Source organism: Solea senegalensis, linkage group LG15, assembly GCF_019176455.1.
Source record: "Solea senegalensis isolate Sse05_10M linkage group LG15, IFAPA_SoseM_1, whole genome shotgun sequence".
NCBI lineage: Eukaryota > Metazoa > Chordata > Actinopteri > Pleuronectiformes > Soleidae > Solea > Solea senegalensis.
The window spans coordinates 5,804,920-5,827,050 of record NC_058035.1 but is presented as its reverse complement, the minus strand read 5'-3'; the positions used below and the strand labels follow the sequence as shown (position 1 = coordinate 5,827,050).

General features: G+C 41.1%; 3 protein-coding genes across 4 annotated transcripts in view; 2 read left to right on the top strand and 1 right to left on the bottom strand.

Moving 5' to 3' along the window:
• zgc:171482 (zinc finger protein) overlaps positions 1–8,882 on the top strand; it is a 93,375-nt gene extending 84,493 nt beyond the window's left edge. The window contains exons 7-8 of one of the 2 annotated variants that reach the window (XM_044046100.1): positions 1,601–1,706; positions 8,657–8,882. In XM_044046100.1, coding sequence (XP_043902035.1) covers positions 1,601–1,658 — 58 coding nt within the window. In that variant the 3' untranslated portion in view covers positions 1,659–1,706; positions 8,657–8,882. Of the gene's footprint in view, positions 1–1,600; positions 1,707–7,884; positions 8,414–8,656 lie in introns of those variants that run through there. The other variant, XM_044046101.1, reaches the window with a different exon arrangement.
• Positions 8,883–10,896: 2,014 nt separating this feature from the next.
• On the bottom strand, positions 10,897–13,675 carry LOC122781531 (arginine vasopressin-induced protein 1-like). Its single transcript, XM_044045233.1, has 3 exons — positions 13,434–13,675; positions 11,683–12,041; positions 10,897–11,602 (listed from the first exon to the last, which is right to left on the bottom strand). The coding sequence occupies exons 2-3, from the start codon at positions 12,030–12,032 to the stop codon at positions 11,341–11,343; spliced, it is 612 nt and encodes a 203-aa protein (XP_043901168.1). The 5' UTR covers positions 12,033–12,041; positions 13,434–13,675; the 3' UTR covers positions 10,897–11,340.
• Positions 13,676–15,519: 1,844 nt separating this feature from the next.
• Positions 15,520–18,776, top strand: marveld1 (MARVEL domain containing 1). Its single transcript, XM_044046489.1, has 2 exons — positions 15,520–16,634; positions 16,668–18,776. The coding sequence occupies exon 1, from the start codon at positions 15,853–15,855 to the stop codon at positions 16,348–16,350; it is 498 nt and encodes a 165-aa protein (XP_043902424.1). The 5' UTR covers positions 15,520–15,852; the 3' UTR covers positions 16,351–16,634; positions 16,668–18,776.
• Positions 18,777–22,131: the final 3,355 nt, after the last annotated feature.

The window sequence follows — 22,131 nt, the reverse complement described above, 5'->3', positions numbered from 1 at the left end:
TGTTAGCAAGGAATTAATAACTGTCTCCAGTTTATATTTTCTCCTGCGGTGCAAAGACAAAGTTCCTTTGTTCCTGGAAAGGAGCCAGGATTGTAAATGTGCCAAAGAGAAGTAGGTTTAACTGACTTCTTCACACTCGTCTTCACAACACTGGTAATGTCATCCCTTCAGTTTGCTCATGCATGCAGGCTGGATCTTTTTCACAACAACACGCAGTCTCTGACAACAACACTCAGCAGGATGTTTTCCCACATGAGGCTTCATCTCTGAGATGGAATATATGATGCTGTACAGAGGGACAAGGAGCACGGCACAAAGCAGCAGGAGGGAAATGAAGCTTAATTAAATCTCCAGGGTTTCTGTGATATTTTTGGGCAGAGCAGGAAACCTCACTGGCCCCTGTCTGGTCTTCAGCTGGTGGATGAAGTGCATGCATCACCATAGTTCTTAAAGCAAAGATGAAAACTTCAGGGTCATACATTTTTGCATGAACATACATGACCATGGTTCTATTCATACTAAAGAAAGACCTGAATCTGTCCGACATTCGGCTCATTGATAAATGTCACATGCCATTCTTGAAGCAGCCATTCCTGACATGGAGTTCTCTGCCTCATTTGTATGTCATTGCATTCTTGGAGCGCTTCGCGCCTCTTCACAGAATCTCAAGCAAGTTTCCATGGTTACTGTCGCCATCGTTGTCTCTTTTGGCCCAAAACAAAAAAGGCACCACCAACTGGCCAGTAGTTGAGTAGTGTTGAGCTACTGTACATGTGCAGTCAATGCATATAACTGCAGGAGTGCTTCACCATGTCAAAAACGGGCGGATGATTAAATTGATCTTTTTTTTTTCATTAGCTCTCAGCAAGCTGGGCTGGTTTCATTCATTCACAGCTTTGCTTTACACACAGTGAGGACAATGATAAAGAAAACATAATGTTGACTGCTAAGTTGTGTAGCAGACTTATGAAATTGGACAAACAAAATGGTAACTTACTGAAAAGAAATTCACAAAAGAAGAATATACACTCTAAACCTGTCCACCAATGTTTATGTGTGTCATTTTGTTTGAAAACACCAGGAACAGTGGCAGTTTCTGGTCTGTGAAACAGGAGGAAGTTATTTATACACAAATTCAAACAACTAGAACAGAGAAACTGTAACACAGAGCAAATAATACACAATGGGCTGCCATTTGTTTCAAGATTTCACTCGCAAACTCCACATGGGACTCAAACTGAAACGGCTCCGGTGTATATTTCTACAACAATGTCAATCTAAAAATGGTTCCGCCTTTCAGACAGTTCCCCCAGTCATTATACATCAGGCCAACTGCTCCACTGACTCCCAGAGAAGCTGAGCTTCCCTGGAAGTGACGTTTTTTGCCCCATTTCTCCAATTGCAGTCTCGCTCACCACAGTAAAAACAAGCCTATTCTGCGCAGTCGCATAGACATTAATTAAAGCTGAGCTTCTGGGAACCTTCGAGAGGCAAATCCCGTGAGATGATCTGTGATAAACAGCTGAGTCCTAGTGAGCTTTTAGAAATGAGATGTAAATATAACAATACATATTTGACCATTTATTTTATGCAATTTTAGAGGGAGCAGCGCTTCAATCGCCTCCGTCCTGGAGAGATCTATCACTCTCAAGCCTTGATCACTGGTACCAGCAGAACAGAGCCAGTGGTGTATCATCACCAGCATGGTGAGTAGACAGAGGCTTGCTGCCTCACCTTATATTTATTTATTTGCATAAGGTATATGAATAGTCATCACAGCATCTACTGCTCTCCTCTGCCCTTCCATTTTTCAATATGCCTCTTTGATCAACTTCTCTCCATCTTTCTTCTCTCTTGACTACAACTCATCCCCTTTATTCACTGGCAGAGGTCTCACCAGCAGCTGTGAGCTTTCTTTTTCATCGAACTGCATCATCACTTCCCACTCTTGCACTCGTAACTGCTACATCCATTATAAATACTGCAGATTTGCATTCACTTATTTTACCCTCCAACTTAAATCTCATAGACCGTCACTTAAAAAGGTGCAAAACAAACAATGTGAAGAAGGCTCAGCTAAACACAAGCATGTCAGATCATAACAAGCGTGATTATGATTGTAGGATCGTCTTCAGTTGAAATATTTAAAATACTTTCTGCCACTACAGCATGAAGCAGCATTTGAGAACACGTAATTACGACGTGGGACGTCGTGTACAGGACACAGGAGTGTTTAAATTATGTCAAGCGAAGGAAAAAGTAGAGACAAGAGAAGCTGTTGAGTTCAGCCAGCAGACTGTGCTCTGTTTTTAACTTAAACTTGATTTAAATTGTTCTTTACAAATCACACTTGCTGTCACATACTTAACATTTTCTCATCAAATGACTCAAATCAAATTGAACTTCTTTAGCTTTTAACATTCACAATATGAAAATATACTTGTCATTTCTTTACAGAATTCCAAAATTAAATTACCTTAATGAGGTAATTAATATATGAATGAATTTAACCAATAATTTTGCTCAGAACCTCAGTAAAACACACACTATGAAAGTACTTGTCAAGAAGCCACAGGGACAACACAAACAGTCAGACAGTTAGCAAACGTCATTGCTGTTTACAAGCTAACCACCAAATCTCACACCAAAAACTCCCCATATTTTGAACCACAATTGTCAACAAGATAAAGGTTTGAAACAAACTCAGTATATACTGTTACACAGTTAAACACACGACTAACCTGTGTAGTGCGGGGAAAAGTAGAGACAGGAGACGTTATTGACTTCAGGCTGCAGGATGTTTGAACCGCGCGTGGGCTTCACGCAGTTTTAACAAAAAAAAACAGCGCTCACCCGGACCAACACTCCCCCTTGCGGTGTGGCATAGACATTACACGCTAAAAACAGTACAACTTTTCACATCAAATCTGCCCTCTTCTAGTCAATAAAATACATATAAAATAATACTATAATATACGTGAGAAAACATTGACTTATAAAGACCAGTATGTTTACACAACTCCAGTGTTTGTCTCTTCAAATAAACTTCAGTTGTTGTTGTTTTTTAAATCTGACAACAATGCATCACGGTTTCTGTCAATCATTGACACATTTCAGGGTTTAATAATAATTATTATCAAATTCTCCTTGAAATGTATTTTATGGAAATTTCTGTAGTTTTCTTTGTTGTTTTTTTTTTGATAAAAAACAGCGGAGTTGTGTAAACATACTGGCCTTAAAGGGTTAAAATCCCAAAGGTATTTTAGAAGTTTTAGAAGACTGAATCATTTAAAGTGGAGAAATATATATTAATATATATATATATGATATTTTTAGAGCACTTTTTGGGAAGGTGACATTTTCTGCCACTATGATTTTTCATAAACAGTTTGTTCATGTGACATGTCATGGACGTGACCTTGTGTCGTGTCATTGAACTCTGGCTTGTCTCAGTGGACAGAGGAACACTCTGCTATGCTCGTCCTTCCCCCGTCATCATCAGAAACACCAGGGCTGTGAAATGTGACGACTCAGATCCAAAGTGACGTGCACAGTGCTACGCTATGCAGATCCAAACTGGCTTCTAACTTCTCCCCAATCTGCACAGCCTCGTCACAGGGCAAACACTGCAGTCTCCTCTAACACTGGCACGACACACACACACACACTGATGCACATACGGACACAAACAACCTCAATACACACTGGGGCTAAATGTTCAATTCAAGCTGAAAGCAAAGATGATTCATCTGTCAATTTTCCCCCCGTGTCTCTCTGTCTCGTCTTTGACGCTCTTCTGCTCTGCCTCCTGCTGCTCGCCTCTCTCTCTCTGGAGTCCCTCAATTTATACTGAGAAAGTGGAAATTCAACAGGGAGGCTGAAAAATCTGTCAGGGGTCAAATATACTGAAATATGTTTGTATCATTCCTGAGAATGGAGAATGGAGCTTAGCCTTGTCTGTTTTTGTTTTACTGTGCGTCACCACACAGGTGGAATGAGTACTGAAATATTCTGCTCAAGTAAAAGAACCACTATTTTGATAAAAATTTGATTAAAGTACTAATAAAAGTACTGGTCTAAAAATCAGCTCAAGTTAAACTAAAAAAGTAGCTTGTTTAAAATGTACTTAGAGTAAACGTTACTTTAATAACAAGGTTGGGGTTCTTTCTTGTGTCATGCAAAATGGACAAGGGGACACAAATCTGACATGTATTGTTTTTAATTAAAGGCAAACTTTTACAAATTAAAGTGCTGACAAAATAAAATATGTAATCACATAATTTATCAGTCAAAATGGGTCAAAGTCACAAAAGCTTTAACTTCTTCACTCACTCACTCACTCAGGGACCTTAATTAACGCCAATTCAGCTGTCCTCCTCATTCACCTGTCCTCATTATTCACCTGTCCTCCATTCACATTCATCATCATTCATCATTCACCTGTCCATTCATCATTCACCTGTCCTCATTCACCTGTCCTCATCATTCACCTGTCATTCACCTGTCCTCATCATTCACCTGTCCTCGTCATTCACCCTTTCCTCATCATTCACCTGTCCTCGCATTCACCTGTCCCTGCATTCACCTGTCCTCATCATTCACCTGTCCTCATCATTCACCTGTCCTGGTCATTTACCCATGTTTGTAGTATTTAAGTTGCAAAAAAGAAGAGAGAGAGAAAAGTAATTCTGCCTTGTCACTGCCCCTAATAAACCCCATCTATTCAGTGGAGGTCCACAAATTTGGAGAAGAAAGCAATAAAATTATTTCTTTATGCACTGATGCTTATGGAGGAATTCATGGATGACTTCAAAATGCAAATTCACCAATATTAGGAGTGGCAAGGACCCTGCTCAGGCTGCCAAGGCGAACAAGAGACAAACAGCCAGTTAGCTGAGTTACACTCACACCTGCAGGCAATTAAAAGTTCAACCAAACCAACGCAAACCACACACAACGTTCACGGCTGAAAAGCTAGTTTTAATTTTTTGTATCATAATATTAATTTTCATCTGTTACAGTTTGTCCGTGATCATTTTCTTCAATAAACTGCACACACTTAAAGATGACTTGAAGATGACTTTTGTGTCGGCTTCATAGTGATGTTTTCATTTAGGCTTTATTGTCGCTACACAGACATTCATTCATGTACTTTTATATGTTCAGTGTTGCAAAACTCCTACAGGTTCTGAGGCTCAGTCACAGATTCTGTGAAATGGAAAAATGTCAGTGAACGAGCTTCTGTCACATGCTTAACTCATAATCTCATCTACAGGAGTGAAAAATAATGTGTCTCTACAATGTTTTTGGGGCTAAGTGCCCATGCATGCTGCTGTGTGCGTGCGTGCAAGCAAAAGGCAGAGATTCTGCATATATGGATGCTTGATATGTGCAGATGAGTCTGCTCACCACTTTCTTCATTAAGTCCAGGCTGAATTATTCAGATGTGCTTTCCATCTTAGTTCCAAGTCAGTGGTACATGTTAATGTGCAATTAGTCCCACTTTACCTCACTGATCTTTATATGCACATGGCTGTTATTGAACATCGCGGTAAAGCAACCCCTGCGACGAGATCTGTGAGTGAATCAAGGTGAGATACACACAGTGAAGTGAAGTATGGTTTCAATGACCACAAAAACAAAGAAAAACAAAGGAAGTGAAAATCATTTTACAGCATAATAATAATACAGGGGACCTTCTGTGCTGCTGATGTAAAACGACCAACTTTGCATTATTAAAAATCTCTCTCATGCTCATTAGCTTCAAGACTTTCTTAAACCACAGAAACTTTGACTGTCTCTGAATGTCCCTCGGGGGAATTTCAGAAAATATGGGGCCAATTTTTGGTGTTTTACACTTTTGATTGTCACTTTTTCCTTGCAGCATTTAATTTAAATGAAGGCTTATCTTATATGGTACATTTATTTACATTTATATACCTGTTTTGTATATTTTTGTCACACACAAGTGGCACATTTGTATTTTTTTTGTGAAACTTAACAAACTACCTATACGTATTTGTGTAAGACTATAATCTTTAAAACTGTTTGTTTTTGTCGCGTCAGAAGAAGATTTTTATATGCACTAGCTTTCTGGAGAACTCCACCTTGAGCCGCTATTTTTATGGCGGCTCCATCCATAAAAACCTAGTACATGAACACATGAAGAGTAGAAGAGTGGAGAGAGAGAGAGAGAGAGATGATGTGAAATAATGTTTTACATCCTTTTCCAGCATGCAACGGCCACAGTAGTTGAATTAAACTCAATGTGCACGCAGATGAAGCGTCTTATAGCAGAGCTTTCCCATTTTTAGGCTCTTATTGTCTCTTATCAGTAGATATAATTCAGACACAAATGCTCTTTTATCTTAATCACACTAGGTACAAGAGAGACGACTGAGACGATTAGTGGTACTAGAGTAGCACCACATGCCAGATTTGGATGTTTTGTTATGTCAGCAAATGTGCACTGCTTCGGTTTGATTGTCTTACCAGTTGATTTAATTTCTATAATAACACGCGTACACTGTAATCATTCTTTTAAAATCATAATATCCCTTCGGCTTATTAGCATATTGTTTGGTATCTAATTCTTAAGCGGGCCATGACATCAGCACTTCTCATGCAAATGTGTCGTTGTCAAAGTGAGAACAACAACAAACCGTTTCATTTCTGTGACAAAATCAGAGAATGTGGGTCATCGCCAGTTCAGATTCAGGAGGTTGTGAGGTTGCTCTTAAAAATCCCTTCATCTCCCGCTCTGTGAAGAGTCCGGGCTGCTTGTGAGGGCAACGTGATATGAAGTGATGTGAGCTCAAAGTGTTTCTCTGCAGCCCAGAACTGCCCTGAAGGCAGGAGAGCATGAACACACACACACACACACACACACACACACACACACACACACACACACAGACAGAAAGGAGTCAGGTGTGAAAAACAGTTTGACCTTATGTGTGTGTGTGTGTGTGTGTGTGTGTGAACTGAATACACTGGGGTTTGTTGGAGTCACATCTCTGATGTAACTTTCATTCCATGATCTATGCTGCTAACTCAGCTTGTACTAAGAGTCGTATTTTAAAGAAAAATCTTCGTCATCTTCCAGATCAGTGAAGCGCTTTTCATTTCTGAAGGTTTTATACTTGAGTTGCTTTAAAATAAAGGGAAGTGAAAAGGTGCTGGCCCCCAGTGCAGAAGGACACTCACTCAGTGATCACAGAAGCGAAACCTTGGCCATGTTTTGAGACTGCAGAAGTGAAGTGAGTGTCTGAGCCCAACAGTACCAAAAAGAAAGGCACACAATTGAACTGAATTGAAAAGACAACGAATGCTGCGATTCCACAAAGGCTCAAAGTGTAGCACAGGGACTGTGCGTGCTGCGGATTTTTATCAGCGCACATGAGCTGTGTATATATTATTTCACTGATTATATTCCCAGCTCTAATTACAATGCAACAAGAGCGCATTCAACTCTCAGATCCATGCTTATGTAAAAGGCTCTTGCTGTCAATCACGCACAGACATAAAGTTTGAATAATCTAATCTGCATCCTCGCTGTCTTCATCTGTTCTCTGCACGTCAAGTGTCACCGAAAACAAAATTAACAAAAACTAGCAGAGTTATCTGGTGATTTAGGAGACAGATGGCAGAGTTAGTCGAGGATCTGATCAAGGTCTAAAACTGTGTAGTGAATCCTGCACATTCTGTTCATTTTTTACTCTGTGCTGACCAGGGATTAGAGAAATGTGGCTACAGACAGTTAGTAACACCACCAGCACAGGTTCTGAGCACATTTTATGAAATGAAATGAAAAAAAAACATATTTATCTACAAACAAAGGGTATAATATGCAAATGTTTTGTGTGGTTTATGTTTTGCTCACAGTCAAAAATGGACACCAAGGACTGGATTCCCCTAAACACTGAAAAACTCCTCCTCTGTCCTTTTACCATTACTAAAGTCATATAAAGGAAGTATAAAGATGTTCATTTACGTATATGCATGCGTTTAAATTAAACTGCCATGATGTGCACGTTGCTTAACAGGCATTGTAAAGAATTCTCACTGTGTTGCTGTTGTGTCTATATATATGTATATATGTATATGTAATATTGATTAGGTAACTGTACTTACGTTTCAGAAGTCATTTTCTGATATAAAATGTACTTAAATTTCAGAAGTAAAATCTCAGTTGCCAGGTTTCAAAGCAAATTGTGACGTTAACTCCTTAATATTTGAGAAAATAAAAATATTCTGTAAAACTGAAGGTTTTTCCTCAAGTTTAAGTCAAGCCGAGTCTTAAACCAGCATCAAGTGAGTCTTAAGTCCTCAAATTTGTGACTTAAGTCATGCTCAAGTCAAGTCACGTGACCCGTCCCCCATTTTTTACATTTTCGTTTGATTAAGCACAAAATACCTGACCTTCATAGTTAAATCCAGCCACACATACGTACTGTATATTAGTGTCTGAGACGACCTACAGCAAGTGCTGCATTCTGTGCTGTGAGCTTTCTTTGACACGAGCTCAGGAGGAGCTCAGCAGATTGAGGATTAGCTTCCTTGCTTTCCTCTGTATTTGAAGGAATCGGCTGAGGTGACACTATAATCTTCCCAAATCCTCCGGGGGGGGTTTTTTGTTTTGATTTTTTTCCTACAGGTGCCTCAGTTTTCCATCACGTCATCACCATGCTGAGAGGATCCAGGAGACGCAGACAAGCGTTTATCTGTCAGACCCAGGAGGAAAGGAAGCATCACCAGTATATCCTCATCTACTCAGCAGTGTTTGACCCATTTGTCAAAAAGGTTAAGCATGAAAACCTTAACCTGCGTGTCTGAGTTTATGTGTGTATGTCTGGACCTTGTAAATAAAGTTATAAATAATACCCGAGTCTGCATTTTTAGATCAAAATAACATAGCCTTACACAAACAATGATCAAAATAATCATAATAATGGTAATAAATATTATATCTTAATCATATACTTTGTTTTTTGTTTGTGCCACGCATGAAACGTGTACTTCCTTGTCTGATTCAGTCAGTGATGAGGTTTGTGCTTGTGCGCCACCTAGTGGTTGCAAGTTGGCAAACATGATGGCTTCACAGACGGCTATGACCACTAGAGGGCAGCATTTGCACCTAATATAAGTGAGCTTTTCTCTGTCTGTGCTCTGTGTCATTTTAAGGGCATATGCACGTGTCCAGGAATACAGTATATAAACAGAATATATGTGGAGAATGTATATACTTTATCTAATTATCATCAGCATTCAAATCTGCTGAACAGGAGCCCTTATGCAAGGCATTAAAACCCATGGTCTTACATTTAAATATTTTAAATAATATGAATGCATTGACTTGTAATTGACACAAAATGCGACATTAGTGATGTTATTTTAACTTATCCTGTTATTAATATGTGTTGATCATGTATATATTACATGAAAGAAAACAGACATACAATAAAAAATATTTACTTTTTCTTTATTACCATATATCTAAAAAATGACGACAGTATCACAAAAAAAGGGCAATCATTCAATAACAATAAAGATCACAATATTCTTCAGTATCGGGATTAGAAAAGTCGATTTTTTTTTGCATTGTGCTAACACTTGTGTGAAATGTTATTATTATGTGAAATGTTGAATAATTATTGATCTTGACTGAGCTGCAATGTCTTATTGTGATAGCTTTTACGGACATGTTGCCCAGCGCTGGCTGTCTTTCTTGTACAATATACAACAATGGTTTCATTTCAAGTAGTTATTTCCCTGAATAGTGAGTTTGGCCTTTAGGTGTTTGGTCTCTGGGCAAAAAATATTTGTTTTTGCATCACTGAGGCTCGGTACAGTTCGTTTAGCGAGGAAGGTCGAAACAGCCTCTCTAAACGTTGTGGAGTAGTGTGAATGTTGTCGTGATGACTGACGTTGTTCTTATTGCACTCTGACCCTTTCATAGTGTTCAAATGTTACACGGCACACACATAAAACAGGGAGGCTGAAACGCAACGTACATCAAACGTAAATATGAAAATCAAGAAATCAACCTCTACAGTAGGTCATCTCACTGATGTCCGTCAGCATATACTGTACATGGCTTTGTTTATGGTCGAGGACAAGTGTAACCACACATTACAACTATGATAAATAAACCATTTCTTACTTATTCACTTCAACATGACGACTCAGGGAGTCGGGCAAGATGGAGGCAGACGATCTGCTGTGGCGACCCCTTAAGGGAGAGGCTGAAACACAATTAACTTAGGTGTGAGTGTGAGAGTGAAAGGTTGTGCGTGTCTGTACGTTGGCCCTGCGATGCATCTTTAGCCTGATGTTAGCGGGGATTGGCTCCAGGCCTCGCAAACCCTCATGTGGAGGATAAAGATAAATGAGTGACTTAAAAATGACAGACTTGAGTGAGTGGTCGACAACAAATAAGGCAAATTTCCAGCCATACATTCATGTTACTCACATTATCTTTGTTTTTGTAGTGTCAGACTACCAGCATCTGATCTCCTTTAAAGACCAGACTTAATAGGCATCATGAGAAACCATTCAGTTCTGTTAGACTACAGAAACGTTTGCTGGGTGCTGTGCTGGTTAATACTCATACGTACGCTGTGACTACATTCTTTTCTCTGCAGTGTAATGCCGCTTTTCTACTTCACGGTCCCGGTGCGACTCGACTCAACACGACTCGCCTCGCCTCGGCACAGCACGGTTATTTTCCTTTTCCATTAGCAATAGTACCTAGTACATGGAGGTTCCAAGCGAGCTGAGCTGATACTATGCGTGATGTCAACAGACTGCCGGCCACTGATTGGTCAGAGTCAGAGCCGGAAATGTCTAAAAATCTCATCATTTAACAGAGGAGTCTGTGTATTTAGCGACAGCACTGCTGAAAGCCTGCGATCGCGACTGATCGTGACTGTGCCGTGCCGAGGTGAGGCATGGCGGGACCATGTAGTGTAAAAGCGGCATACGTTGGTCTGAGGTGGAGTTGGAGTGGGGGAGGGTCGTGATCTACCCAGGTGTGGAAGAGCAAGTATGATCCCTCATCCCTGTTTAATGGGTTCACTCCACCCTGGATGTTTTGGCACCCACCAAGTGGCCTGACACCCCACCCTCTGGTAGCTGGAAGACCTTCTCGCTGCCAGGGCGTTGCACTGTCACTCGTACCTGGATATAACACTAGAGATCACATCACGTGACATCTTCTGATCTTCTGAGGAAGACTGCAGGAAGTGCATTTGGGGTCAGGGTAAATAAATGTACACTTGCTGAGAAAAGAATATAGTCAGAGAATAATGAATCTGTGAGCTAGAATGAACTTTTTTGGACTCAGTGGAGTATTCGGTGCAGGTATCTCTCTGGGTCACTCTCTGCTGCTCTCCTCAGTCCTGCGCTGACTCTCGTTGGTCTGTTAGATGTCACTGCAGGACTGTGGCTCTCACTTTGCGCCGCCGTAGCTTCTGTGTCTCTTCCTGTGGTTCCTACAGTGGAGTGTGGCTGTGGATCTGTAGTGCTGTGGGCTCCTGCCTCAGAATCACTCTCCTCCTCCCCTGAATCCGTTCCTGGGCTCCTCAGCGAGCTCTCCTTGATCCTAAACAACAATGACAGTGTCACTGAAACAATACACAGGCGACAGGAATGTAAATACATTCTGTTTAGCAGTGACTCTACCTGAGTTGATTGAAGGCACGTAGCCAGCGTGACTCCAGAGCATCTCTCCCATTACTCCTCAGCACTCTGCGGTGACTCCGGGTCCTCAGCCCAATTAGGGCCTGAGCCAGTTCGGCCTCGTCTCTGTGGCCCCAGACGAGCTGTGCCCTTTGCTCGGCATCCTGGTCCCCAGCTGCCCTGAACAGTCTCTGGAGCTGCCACAAATTCACACTGCTGAAAATGTTCCCTGCACCGGCCTTTCGACTTCTCCTCTCAGCAAGCCGCCACAGCGGGGAGGGGCTCGCCACCGCGGAGGAAGGTGGAGAGGCAGGTCCAGAATCCATGTAGAGGAACACGGGGAACGGTGGCATACAGCGAATCTAATCCGAGCAGACAAAAGCAAGAGTTTTAGCTCATTTACTCAATTATTATTTACGTTAAACCAGAAAAACAAGTCATTACCACATTTAAGTCACATTTCGAAACAATACGATAGAAAGAAACCCTTTATATCCTTAGGTTCTCATCCTCACATTAGGGTGTAGTGGTTAATATTTTCTGGTGACGCGATAATTCTCCATCAAGGTCACACAGGGACACTTTTAACACCTGCCGTCACAGTGAAACACTGTCGGTCAGCTGTGAGTCTTCTGCTCTAAATGTTTGATCCTTCTTTAGCAAGTGAGTGATGAGATCTGCTCTAAAGCCCATTAAACTGCAGATGGTAACGTCGTCTCTGATCTCGCGTGTGTTTGTAAGTGGGACAGTGACACACAGAAAACAGTCGGTCGTGCATGTGATTCAGGTCAGCAGCCTTTTTTCCACTGTCATGATTTAGTTTTGTGCCTGTAATCAGAATCCATCCACAAATTCAGTTATTAGATTTATGATTTTCCAAGTCCTTCCAGGTCAAGTTAAACTTAATTCTGTATAATATCCCTCCATGTCATGTTGAATTTCCCACAATGAAGTTCTACTATAAATAAAGTGTTGGTAGGTAGCTGTGTCCATTTAATTGTCCTGATATATAGGCTGATTATTTTAAAAGGCAGAACAAGAAATAAAAAAATACATTTACATTGTGTAAACTAAAATTCAAATTATTCAACTGGAAATACATGAGGGGGTTCTTGGTTGAGATTAAGTGAGAAAAATGTGTTGTCATTTTTGATCTGGAATACTACGAGGATTAGGGCCACAACATTTAAAAAATAATAAAAGCCAGAATTCTTCGAAAAAACGAAGAAAACAGGCAAAATAAAAAAATATTTCTAATTCTACAGAATTCTGACTTTATTCTGAGAAAAAAAAAAACTGAAGTCACTGTTTTCCTTTGTTTTTTACATTAGGCCCTAACCCTCTTCCGTAGGAATACAAAGAAAAACTATTAACTGCAAATTTACAAGGAATAATTAACATTATAGTGCACATTACTCGTTTAAACTGACATTACTGAAGTTCGCAAGTGTGAAGAGAACTAACACACATGCGCAGACCAAGTTATCTGCGTTTGAAGTAGGTTCACGCTGACTAATTTACGTCAGACTGTCCTCATACTGTCTGCTGTGTGTGTGTGTGTGTGTTGCACATGTACCCAGTATGAACCGCTGCAAAACTGACACAGACGAATCAGACAATAACTCATCTTTGAAATAAATACAATATCATGCATCGATTGAACGAGTTACCGTATAAACTACCGCCATTGTTTTGAGAATAGACACGAACCCCGTGATAATCACGTGAAAAACACAGAAAGTACAGCTGCTCACCGGGAGATGAACTCGAGTATCCAGAAGCACTTTGATCCAAACAACGAATCGATGTTCTTCTTCAGCGCAAGACGACTGGAACACGAAAAAGAGCAGCGTGTGTCTGCTGTTGTTTACTCAACAGCACCAGCAGCAGCGTCACCTGCTAACTCCCGCTGTCCTTCAGCCTGCTGTCAATCACACACCAGGGTCAACGGCTGACCAATGAGGAGAGAGTTTTGCCCTGCTCCGTCACATTAAGGCGGGGCTAATGCGTTATTTCGACCAATCTGCATTAAAACAGAGGTGGAGCCAGTGTGTGGCACCGCCTTTTTGGCCACGTAGGGCGTGTGTGTGTGTGTGCGTGTGTGCGCTGATTGAAATCCATTGACGTCAACGTGCCTGGCTGGCACGAGGGGCGTCTGTCAGTTATGCGAGAGAGGAAGTACCATGTGATCAGCGGGAGAGGATGACGCAGGGCCGGCTACACGTCAGGACCGTAAGAACAAGCACAGTATTATGCGCCTTAGACACACACACACACACACACACACACCTGCAAACTAATCATTGAAGCTTAGTGAGGACACAGCATTGACCTAATGCATTCTCGAGTCCCTTACCCTAACTGTAACCATCAAAACTAAGTGCTTAATCTTTAACCTAATCTAAACCCTAAAACCAGATCTTAAACTTGTGTAATCCCTTAAAAGTTGTGGGACCTAGAGAAAATGTACCTACAAGGTCAACATGTCCCCACAAAGATAGTTTTATGTGCCTTCCGGACCTCATAGAGATATAAATATAAGTGCACACACACACAAACTTGTTTTCTTAGTGACATATTAGTGAGGACACATCATTGACACAATGCATTCCCAAGCTGCCTACCCTAACCTTAACCATCACAACTAAGTGCCTGACCTTAACCCTTACCTAAACCCAATTCTAACTTTAACCCTAAAACCTGGTCCTAACTGAAAAAAGCCCTTTAAAGTTGTGGTGCCCAGTCAAAGTCCCCCACAAAGTTAGCTTTTAATGCTTTTTGGACCTTACAGAGACATATAATGTTGTCTGTACTGAAGAAAGAACAAAAGACTTTACATATATTTGCAGTCTTGAAAGGACGTTGTTGTCTAAGTTACAGACTATCTTGGACAATGTCTTCTACCCATTCCTCAATGTCCTGGTCTAACACAGGAGTAATTCCAGTCAGAAACTGATCCCACGAGATGCACCACAGAGAGCATCACAGGAAGTCATTACTGCGCCTGTGGTCATCAGACTGTAGAACTCCACCCTTGGTGTGTCAGACACTCTGTAGACTATGACTCTAATTACTACTGTACCATAAACACTGTGCAATAATACCCACGTGAAATATTATAATAATATCCACTGTACTTTTGTTCATAATTGTGCTGCATTTACATTTACCAATTTAGTTGCACATTAGATTATATACACAGTTCAGTTATTGGTTTAGACAGGGTTCAAGGCCCTTGAAAGTTTTTGAAATTGCCTTAAATAGACACGAGTCAGCTTTAATTCTGTGCAAGAAAGAAATTGAAATGTTGATATAAAGGTAAATCTAGGCCTATGCTGAACAAACATCATAATTACTAGCAGTGTTGAGGACACTGTCCATTGTCTCTCTATCCTTGGCGACTACTTCTTCTGTTGTTGAAATGTTTTTTCTGCTTGGTAAGTGGGGTTCAATGCTCCACCTACTGGTGGGGTGCTGTCCATGCGTTATTTTGTTTGCCAACATGCTCTTTGTGCTCAGTTCGAAAGAGTTGGTGCAAACAAAATTCCGATCATTGCAAACAAAAAAAGGGTATTTTTAAATGGCAAGATCGATGTTTTGTTTGCAATTTGTGCATTTTGATTTTGTGGTTAATTTTTCAGAAGTGTTGTTTGAAAATATTGACACAAATCTAATTCCATACAAATCCCAATCTCGCCCTAGGGCACCAAAACGCATAGGGCCGGCCCTGGTCCCCATCATCTTACAGTGTATGGTCCACATTATGTAAAGTTAGTGAAACAGATGGATGAAGGAGGAGTCCAGCAGAGGAGGAGCAGGGTTTGAATTTCAGGCCCTCCTCCCTCATTTCCTATCATCTCCCAGCACAGACTCAGCAGAGGAAACGGAAAAGACGAAACACAGGCTACAAGAAGGTTTTTCATTTCAAAACCCCGGGGCTGTGGAAAAGAACACAGAACTCAATTTTTCCGGATTAAACGTGTCCTCACTTTTCGGCTTCATCTTTGAGACCCCTGCCTGGGCTTTCCGCTCCGTTGTTTCCACTTTTGTTAGTTTTTTTTTGCTCCATCTTCTCTCCAGCTGTTTGCAGCTGGCAGAAAGCATCCGCCCTGTTCGGGTAAGAAGGGGAAAAAAAGAAAGTTTGGGTCCGAGAGTGACCGGAGGAGGAGAGAGATGCCACCCCCAGCGTCCCAGCCGCAGGTGAGGCAGAACATCGTGAAGTTCCTCAAGAGTTTTTTGGGAATCACGCGGATCCTGCAGATCGTGTTCGGCGCCGGACTGTGGGTCACCATCGCCGCCAACAAGTACGAGGGCTCCATTCACTTCGTGCTCTTCGTCGCCGTGCTCTTCTGGCTCCTCACGCTCGCCCTCTTCTTCGTCACCCTGCTGGACAAGCAGGACCTGGTGCCGCTGCTGGGCGGAGACCGCTGGCTGTGCACGAACCTGGCGCACGACGTGGCCGCCGCCGCGCTCTACCTGCCGGCCATCGGCGTCATGATCTACAAGACGGACCGCAACTCCTACTGTAACCTGGAGCAGTACAAGCACCTCTGCCTCTACAAGGTCTACCTGACGGCCGCCGTGTTCGCCTGCCTCTGCTGCGTCGCCTACCTGATGTCCGTTATTTACGACGCGTGCAGGAAGTGTCGTGGTGAGCAGACGGTGATCTGAAGAGACTGGAGAGAGGTGTGAGGATGAGGAGGGTGGGGGTGTATTAACTACAAGATGAGGAATAGTTCACTTCACTGTAATTTAACTCAACAGCTACTCTTATCACCTTTGTCTCCTCAAAAACCAAAGTTTACAGGCGACGTTGAATCACAGAATATCACTCTGTGGCCTCACAGTCAGCGTTTAAAGGTCCAGTGTGTGACATTTAATCAAAGACGCATACGTGTGTTCATATGGTAGTATAATCTGTTCTTGTAGACTAACAATGAGCCTGTTAGGCAAGGGTCTCGCTTTACGGAGGCCACCGTCTTGCAAAGGTCACTTGTGATGCACCATGGAATCATTCAATCACAGTGAATTCACTGAAAGAGAGGAGTGTGGGAGTGGCTATTTTCTTTCACCAACAAACATGGCTGAAATGACTCAAGTATAGAGGAAGTAGAGGTGTGGTAGAGTGACCACATACCACAGCTAAAATTTTGGCACTTTTCCACTTTACAGTTGTAGCAAGACTGCTCGACTCGTTTGCGCAACGTCAATGCGTACGCAGCGTAGAGCAATTAAACCGACTTAAAAATCCTGAAAACATGCGTTAATCTCCAACATTTAGCGAAGGAAATTTCTAAAATCTCTATATATTTATAATATTTAACAGAGGAGTCTGGTGTATTTCGCCCCCGAATCACAACCCCTTCTGTTGCATTTTAGTTCAGTGACTGTATCAGACTCCGGTCATGCAGGAAGTACTGAACTTTTTAGTGAACTGATTCTAATGATTCAGTACATCGGAAGTAGCTGCTTTGCTCACTATGGCGACCCCACCCATGTGGAGAACGACGTGTCTGATACCATCAGAGTAGAGTTGAGCCGAATAGCGCCGCAACTGTAGAATGGAAAAGTACCAAATGTCATGATGTTGGTTATATGGAGACGCTGATTAGTTATTGTGAAATGACATCACATGATATTGACATGCAAGTTGAAATATTCCAACACAACAAGGGATCTGTTGTTAAATTCTGATTTTAAATGTGTGTGGTGTGAACACACAGTCAAAGATGTCACAAATGTGTACACACTGGACCTTTAAAGTTTACTAACATGAACACAGCCCCTCAGAGGCTAATCAAGAGTCCTATAGAGGCTTTATCTGCACAGGGAGGTCTGAGTCTGATTGGAAATGTAAAAGTGTTTGTGTGCCTCCACTGCCTAAATGTATTATTCAGTCATTTAAAGATGTAGTAGGCAGGATCGCTTAAAAAAAAAAAAAGTAGGTTGTTGCATTTCCATACGCTGAACACTAATGCTACATCCACATTACTCTGTTTTCATTTGAAAATCATGACCGTTGAAAACAAGGATACTCACACCTGCTTCCTTCTTATTGGATACAACTTCTCGACTAAAAGCTGTGTGTGTTATAGGTGTTATTACACAAAGTTGACTTGTTGATACTTTTTAACGTTGTTGTGTCTGTTATTTTCTGAAACCAGAGGGAAGAATCAGCTTCCTGTTTACACAAACACACATGTACACACGTGTGTACCTGAATTGCCATGTGATATGTCTTTAGATGATATAGATTACTTCTGATATAGAACAGTGAAAATGATGATGATCTGGATGCAGATAATTTTTATTAGAAAATGCGTAGTGTGGATGTAGAATTAAAGGCCACAGTTCTGGAACTAACTGCCGACGTTGACACGTTTAACTTAGTTCATTGTCCGTTCATTGTCCTTTTTCTTTTTTTTTCTTTAAAATTTCTCAGTCGAACAGGCAGTTGTTGCTGGTGCTGGAGTGAATAATTTCTCCAAAGAGACTTGTATATAGAAATGCGTTCACTTTATTTCTGAACATTTTACTGAAAGGTTATTATGGAATTATTGATCCACAACGACCAAAACTATCCTGCCTACTGTACCTTTAATGCTCTTTACCCTTAAAGAGAATTAAAATTATTATTCCTGTCAGGACTAATTACAGTGGATATGCAGTAAGTTTATAGTACAAAGCCTCAATGTATAGTATGTTTTGTAGATGTTCTAACAGCTCATCTAAAACACGCTTAAAAGTATTAATTTCCAAAATGGATTGTTTTCTAATCTTTTTAAAAAAATATATATATATAGTATATATTTTTATCCGTTTTATATGTGTGTTTTTTTAATGAAAGCAAACTATACTGAACAGTTATAGTGAAGCGTGATGGACTAATACTTTTGATCGGCTCTGTTTTTGTTATTTGTCTCGTTCAAACATTGCATTTCGTCGCTTCAGTCAGTGCTGTGAGTGCTGTAGACGACTCAACAACATGGATGTGATTGGTGCTATGACGTGTGTGCTGATGAAAAAACAAGCTATATACCCCAAGTCTTCGTGATGTAAATCCATAGAGCAAAAAAAATAAAGAGCAGTAAGTCATAGACGCTGAGGTGTTTCTTTGGTCTTACAGTCATCTGTTTGCGTGTGTTGAAAGTGCCTGAAGAAAATGTCTTGCAAAGTGCTTTGTCAATTTTATTTGAGTTTCCTCGAGATAGAGCTGGGGCCGTGTGCGCCAATTATGTATGACTTTGGTGGCTTTTTCCAAATTAAACACAGATTTAAAAAGACTGCAGACAGAAGCACTCAGGACAGGGGCTTCCTGTTGGGTGATGAGATAAAAGCCCTGACCTGATCAGCAGACAGTATTTATAGGCTCTGCCACTTCACCACATGAAAGACAGAGATCCTTTAACCTGCGTGTCTGTCAGATAATGACAGAGTCACTCGCACGTGCACAGACGGTGTAATATGTGTTTTGCATGAAATCCTTTGGAGACTAAGTTTGAAATGTGGTCAGGTCAATGGTTATATGGGGTTATATGTCAACTTGGTTATGGTTAACGCTTTGTTTTGGGCGTCCACATGAATAGAAGCCAGTGCAAAGTCCTTGGAAGAATAGCTGTGCAGACTTGTGTGTGTGTAATAGTTTGGGAAGAGGCTTGTTCTTACCAGAACAGTCTGTTGGGGTTCTGGAGGTGGGCTGACTTGTGACCAATGAAAACAAAGCCAAGCAAATGAAGGGAAACAGGCTGCAGGTTACACAGAAACTCTTAACTTAAACTCCTCCTGCACATAACACAAGTTATTCTGGAGGAAGAAGCACTAAAGATAGCATGTGGCACTGTGACAGCGTCAGTGTTACAAAATCCGAGTTTTTATATTTAGACCCCTACGTTTCAGAGGCAACATGTCCGAAAAGTGACCATATAAAGACCGAGGCAAAAAAAGAAAAAAGGGGGAAGCATTTTGTTCAGTTTATGTCATCCTCTGCGTTCCTTTCTGTATGCAGTGAGGTCAGGAAGAAAACTATGTGTGTGTTGAGCACACGATGACATCTGTGCCTGGAGTTACAGGAGTGGAAGGGTTAATGTTAACCAGCTGCAGCTCCGGGATATAAATCTAGCAAGTCCAAAGGAGGAAAAGACACAATCCCATCCACCCTTTCTTCCCCCTTTGAGATTTCCACACGAGTGTTGTCGTGTCCACGTGTCGGTGTCTGCAGACACTAAGGTCGTGCGTGCTGCATAAACCACACACTGAGTCCAGGGCTCAGTTTGATATTGAAAAATAACTTCTTTTGGAAGACCTACAAGTATGTCATGTGCAGACAATTAAATCCAGAAAATTATTCTCCTCATTTTTGAAACTTTCTACATTATGGCCGCCCGATTATGACACTGACCCCACTTTATTAGATGTCACATGTGCTCAGATTTGTCAGTTTTAGGTTTGTGGTAATAAAGGCACGGGTATTAACATGAGTCAGGACTCCTGTGTCGCCTCCTAACACCATAAGAACAGAGTGGGCACTACAAAATGAGGTTATTGTGTTTTTTCCGTGAAGAAAACTCAGACAACTTGGGTAATAGGAACGTATAGAGCCAGGCGGTTCTCTGGAGTGCCAACTGTGTGATATTTACTTTGGTTACTCAACCAAAAAGACATTTCCTGTGTTCCCACCCGTCTGCAAGAGACTAAATGTCTTAAAAAAAAGTCATAATCACAACTCCTTTCAAATTGTTTCAAAGGCTCCTCCTGAAAACATAGATTGGACACTGCTGACATGGAAAAAAATTCATACCTTTATGACATGAGGAGATTCTTTTTCCTGCTTGTTTCACAAAAAGAGTGGTGTAAGAGTGCAGAACATCATCAACAGGAAAACTTGTTTTTCTTGAATGTACCTTATCAGACACAAAGACTGGCAATTTCATTTTAGAAATAGTTCTTGCTCATGTCCATTAACACTGAGTTTGTGATTTGAGTACTACACTATACTAAAATATTTAATGAGCTTTGTAAATGCTGACCATTGTTCGACAGTATTTAAAAGAAAAATAAGCCACATTTTTATGTTATTTCTCTGGACACTCCCGAATTTCATCTCGGCAGCCTTGTTTTTTTTCGTCTTTGTAAATGTATTTCATATACAAGGCTTTCGGTTTCATATCAAGGTATTTTCATTCACAATAATATGTTTTCAATTTGTTTTTGTTGACAATGTGGGTTGGTTCATCTAAAGTGAATAAAACCTCTCATCTTTTATTGGGTTTATTGTTGAGATTGACCTCCCTGAGACTCCTGCCTCACAAGCAATGTGGTGTGTCTCATGAGGGTTATTTATTAGTATTTATGTATTAATATTTTGCTATGTTCAGGTGTGTGATTATTACCTGGCACACAAACTGTATCCAACCTCAGCAGTATGATGCACATTTTGCACTTCAGGCTAATTTCTTGTAGACTGTTGTATTTTATTGATATTTGATTCAGAGATGGTTTAAAATGGCATCTTTTGTTTTTAGGGTTTTTAGGGTTAGAGTTAGTACATACTCCATATTGCAAAAAACTAACAAATGCACAGATGGAGCACAGGAAGTGCTCCATCCTTCCTAAAGGAGTCTGACATTCTTTCCTGCTCTACCATCTGACTTGAGAGACTATGTGTGCACATGAGAACACACACACACACACACACACACACACACACAGCAGCAGCACCCTGTTAACCACACGTTCATCTCATACTGCTGAGATGCACATTCCACTGCAGAGGAGAGGGCGAGAGGGGCTGAGAGAGCAGATGGAGACCAGCAGAACAAGTGAACATGCAAGAGGGGACCATGCTTCATAATACTTCCAGAAGGAATTTGCAGACTGACATTTCCTTGTCTTTGTAGAGGCATAAATGGGCTCATTGTTGAAGCGGGTATGTTGTGTACAGTAGTTTGCATCTGACACTCACCACTTAATAGTTTCCTAACATGGTGCTCGGACGGTGCTTCTGAATAGGCGCAGTGTTCATGTGCTCGATGATGATTACTATTTATAGAGCCCTGAAAATACCACTGCTTCCTTCTTTGTGCCAGTTTGTAGTCGACATGTTCACAGTGTGTGTGAGAAAAACAGAAAGGGTGGTTTTGTGGTCACTGAGAGGGTGAAATCATTCATTTCCTGTCTGACATTTAACGGTTCCTGACATGTTTATTACAATTTAGGTTAGCAACACCTTTGTTTTTCATCACCTGGACGTTTTTGCCTCATGAACGCATGATTCCAAAGAATGGATTAGACACAGTGATGTGTACATTCCCCCATTGAAGTATGACTCTTAAGGAAGGAAGACTTTAAGAGCAGTGCATCTTCAGTGCAGTGTAAGCACACAGGGAAGAAATCATGGAGATCCAGATAACATCGCACATGTCTCTGAACTCTTTTACCACTGTTTTCACTCAA

Excerpts from the sequence above, each read along its gene's own strand:
- LOC122781531 (XM_044045233.1), bottom strand. The coding sequence starts at position 12,032 with ATGCCACCGTTCCCCGTGTTCCTCTACATGGATTCTGGACCTGCCTCT. Across the intron at positions 11,603-11,682 it reads CGTGCCTTCAATCAACTCAG|GATCAAGGAGAGCTCGCTGA; the intron begins GTAGAGTCACTG and ends ATTGTTGTTTAG.
- marveld1 (XM_044046489.1), top strand. The coding sequence starts at position 15,853 with ATGCCACCCCCAGCGTCCCAGCCGCAGGTGAGGCAGAACATCGTGAAG.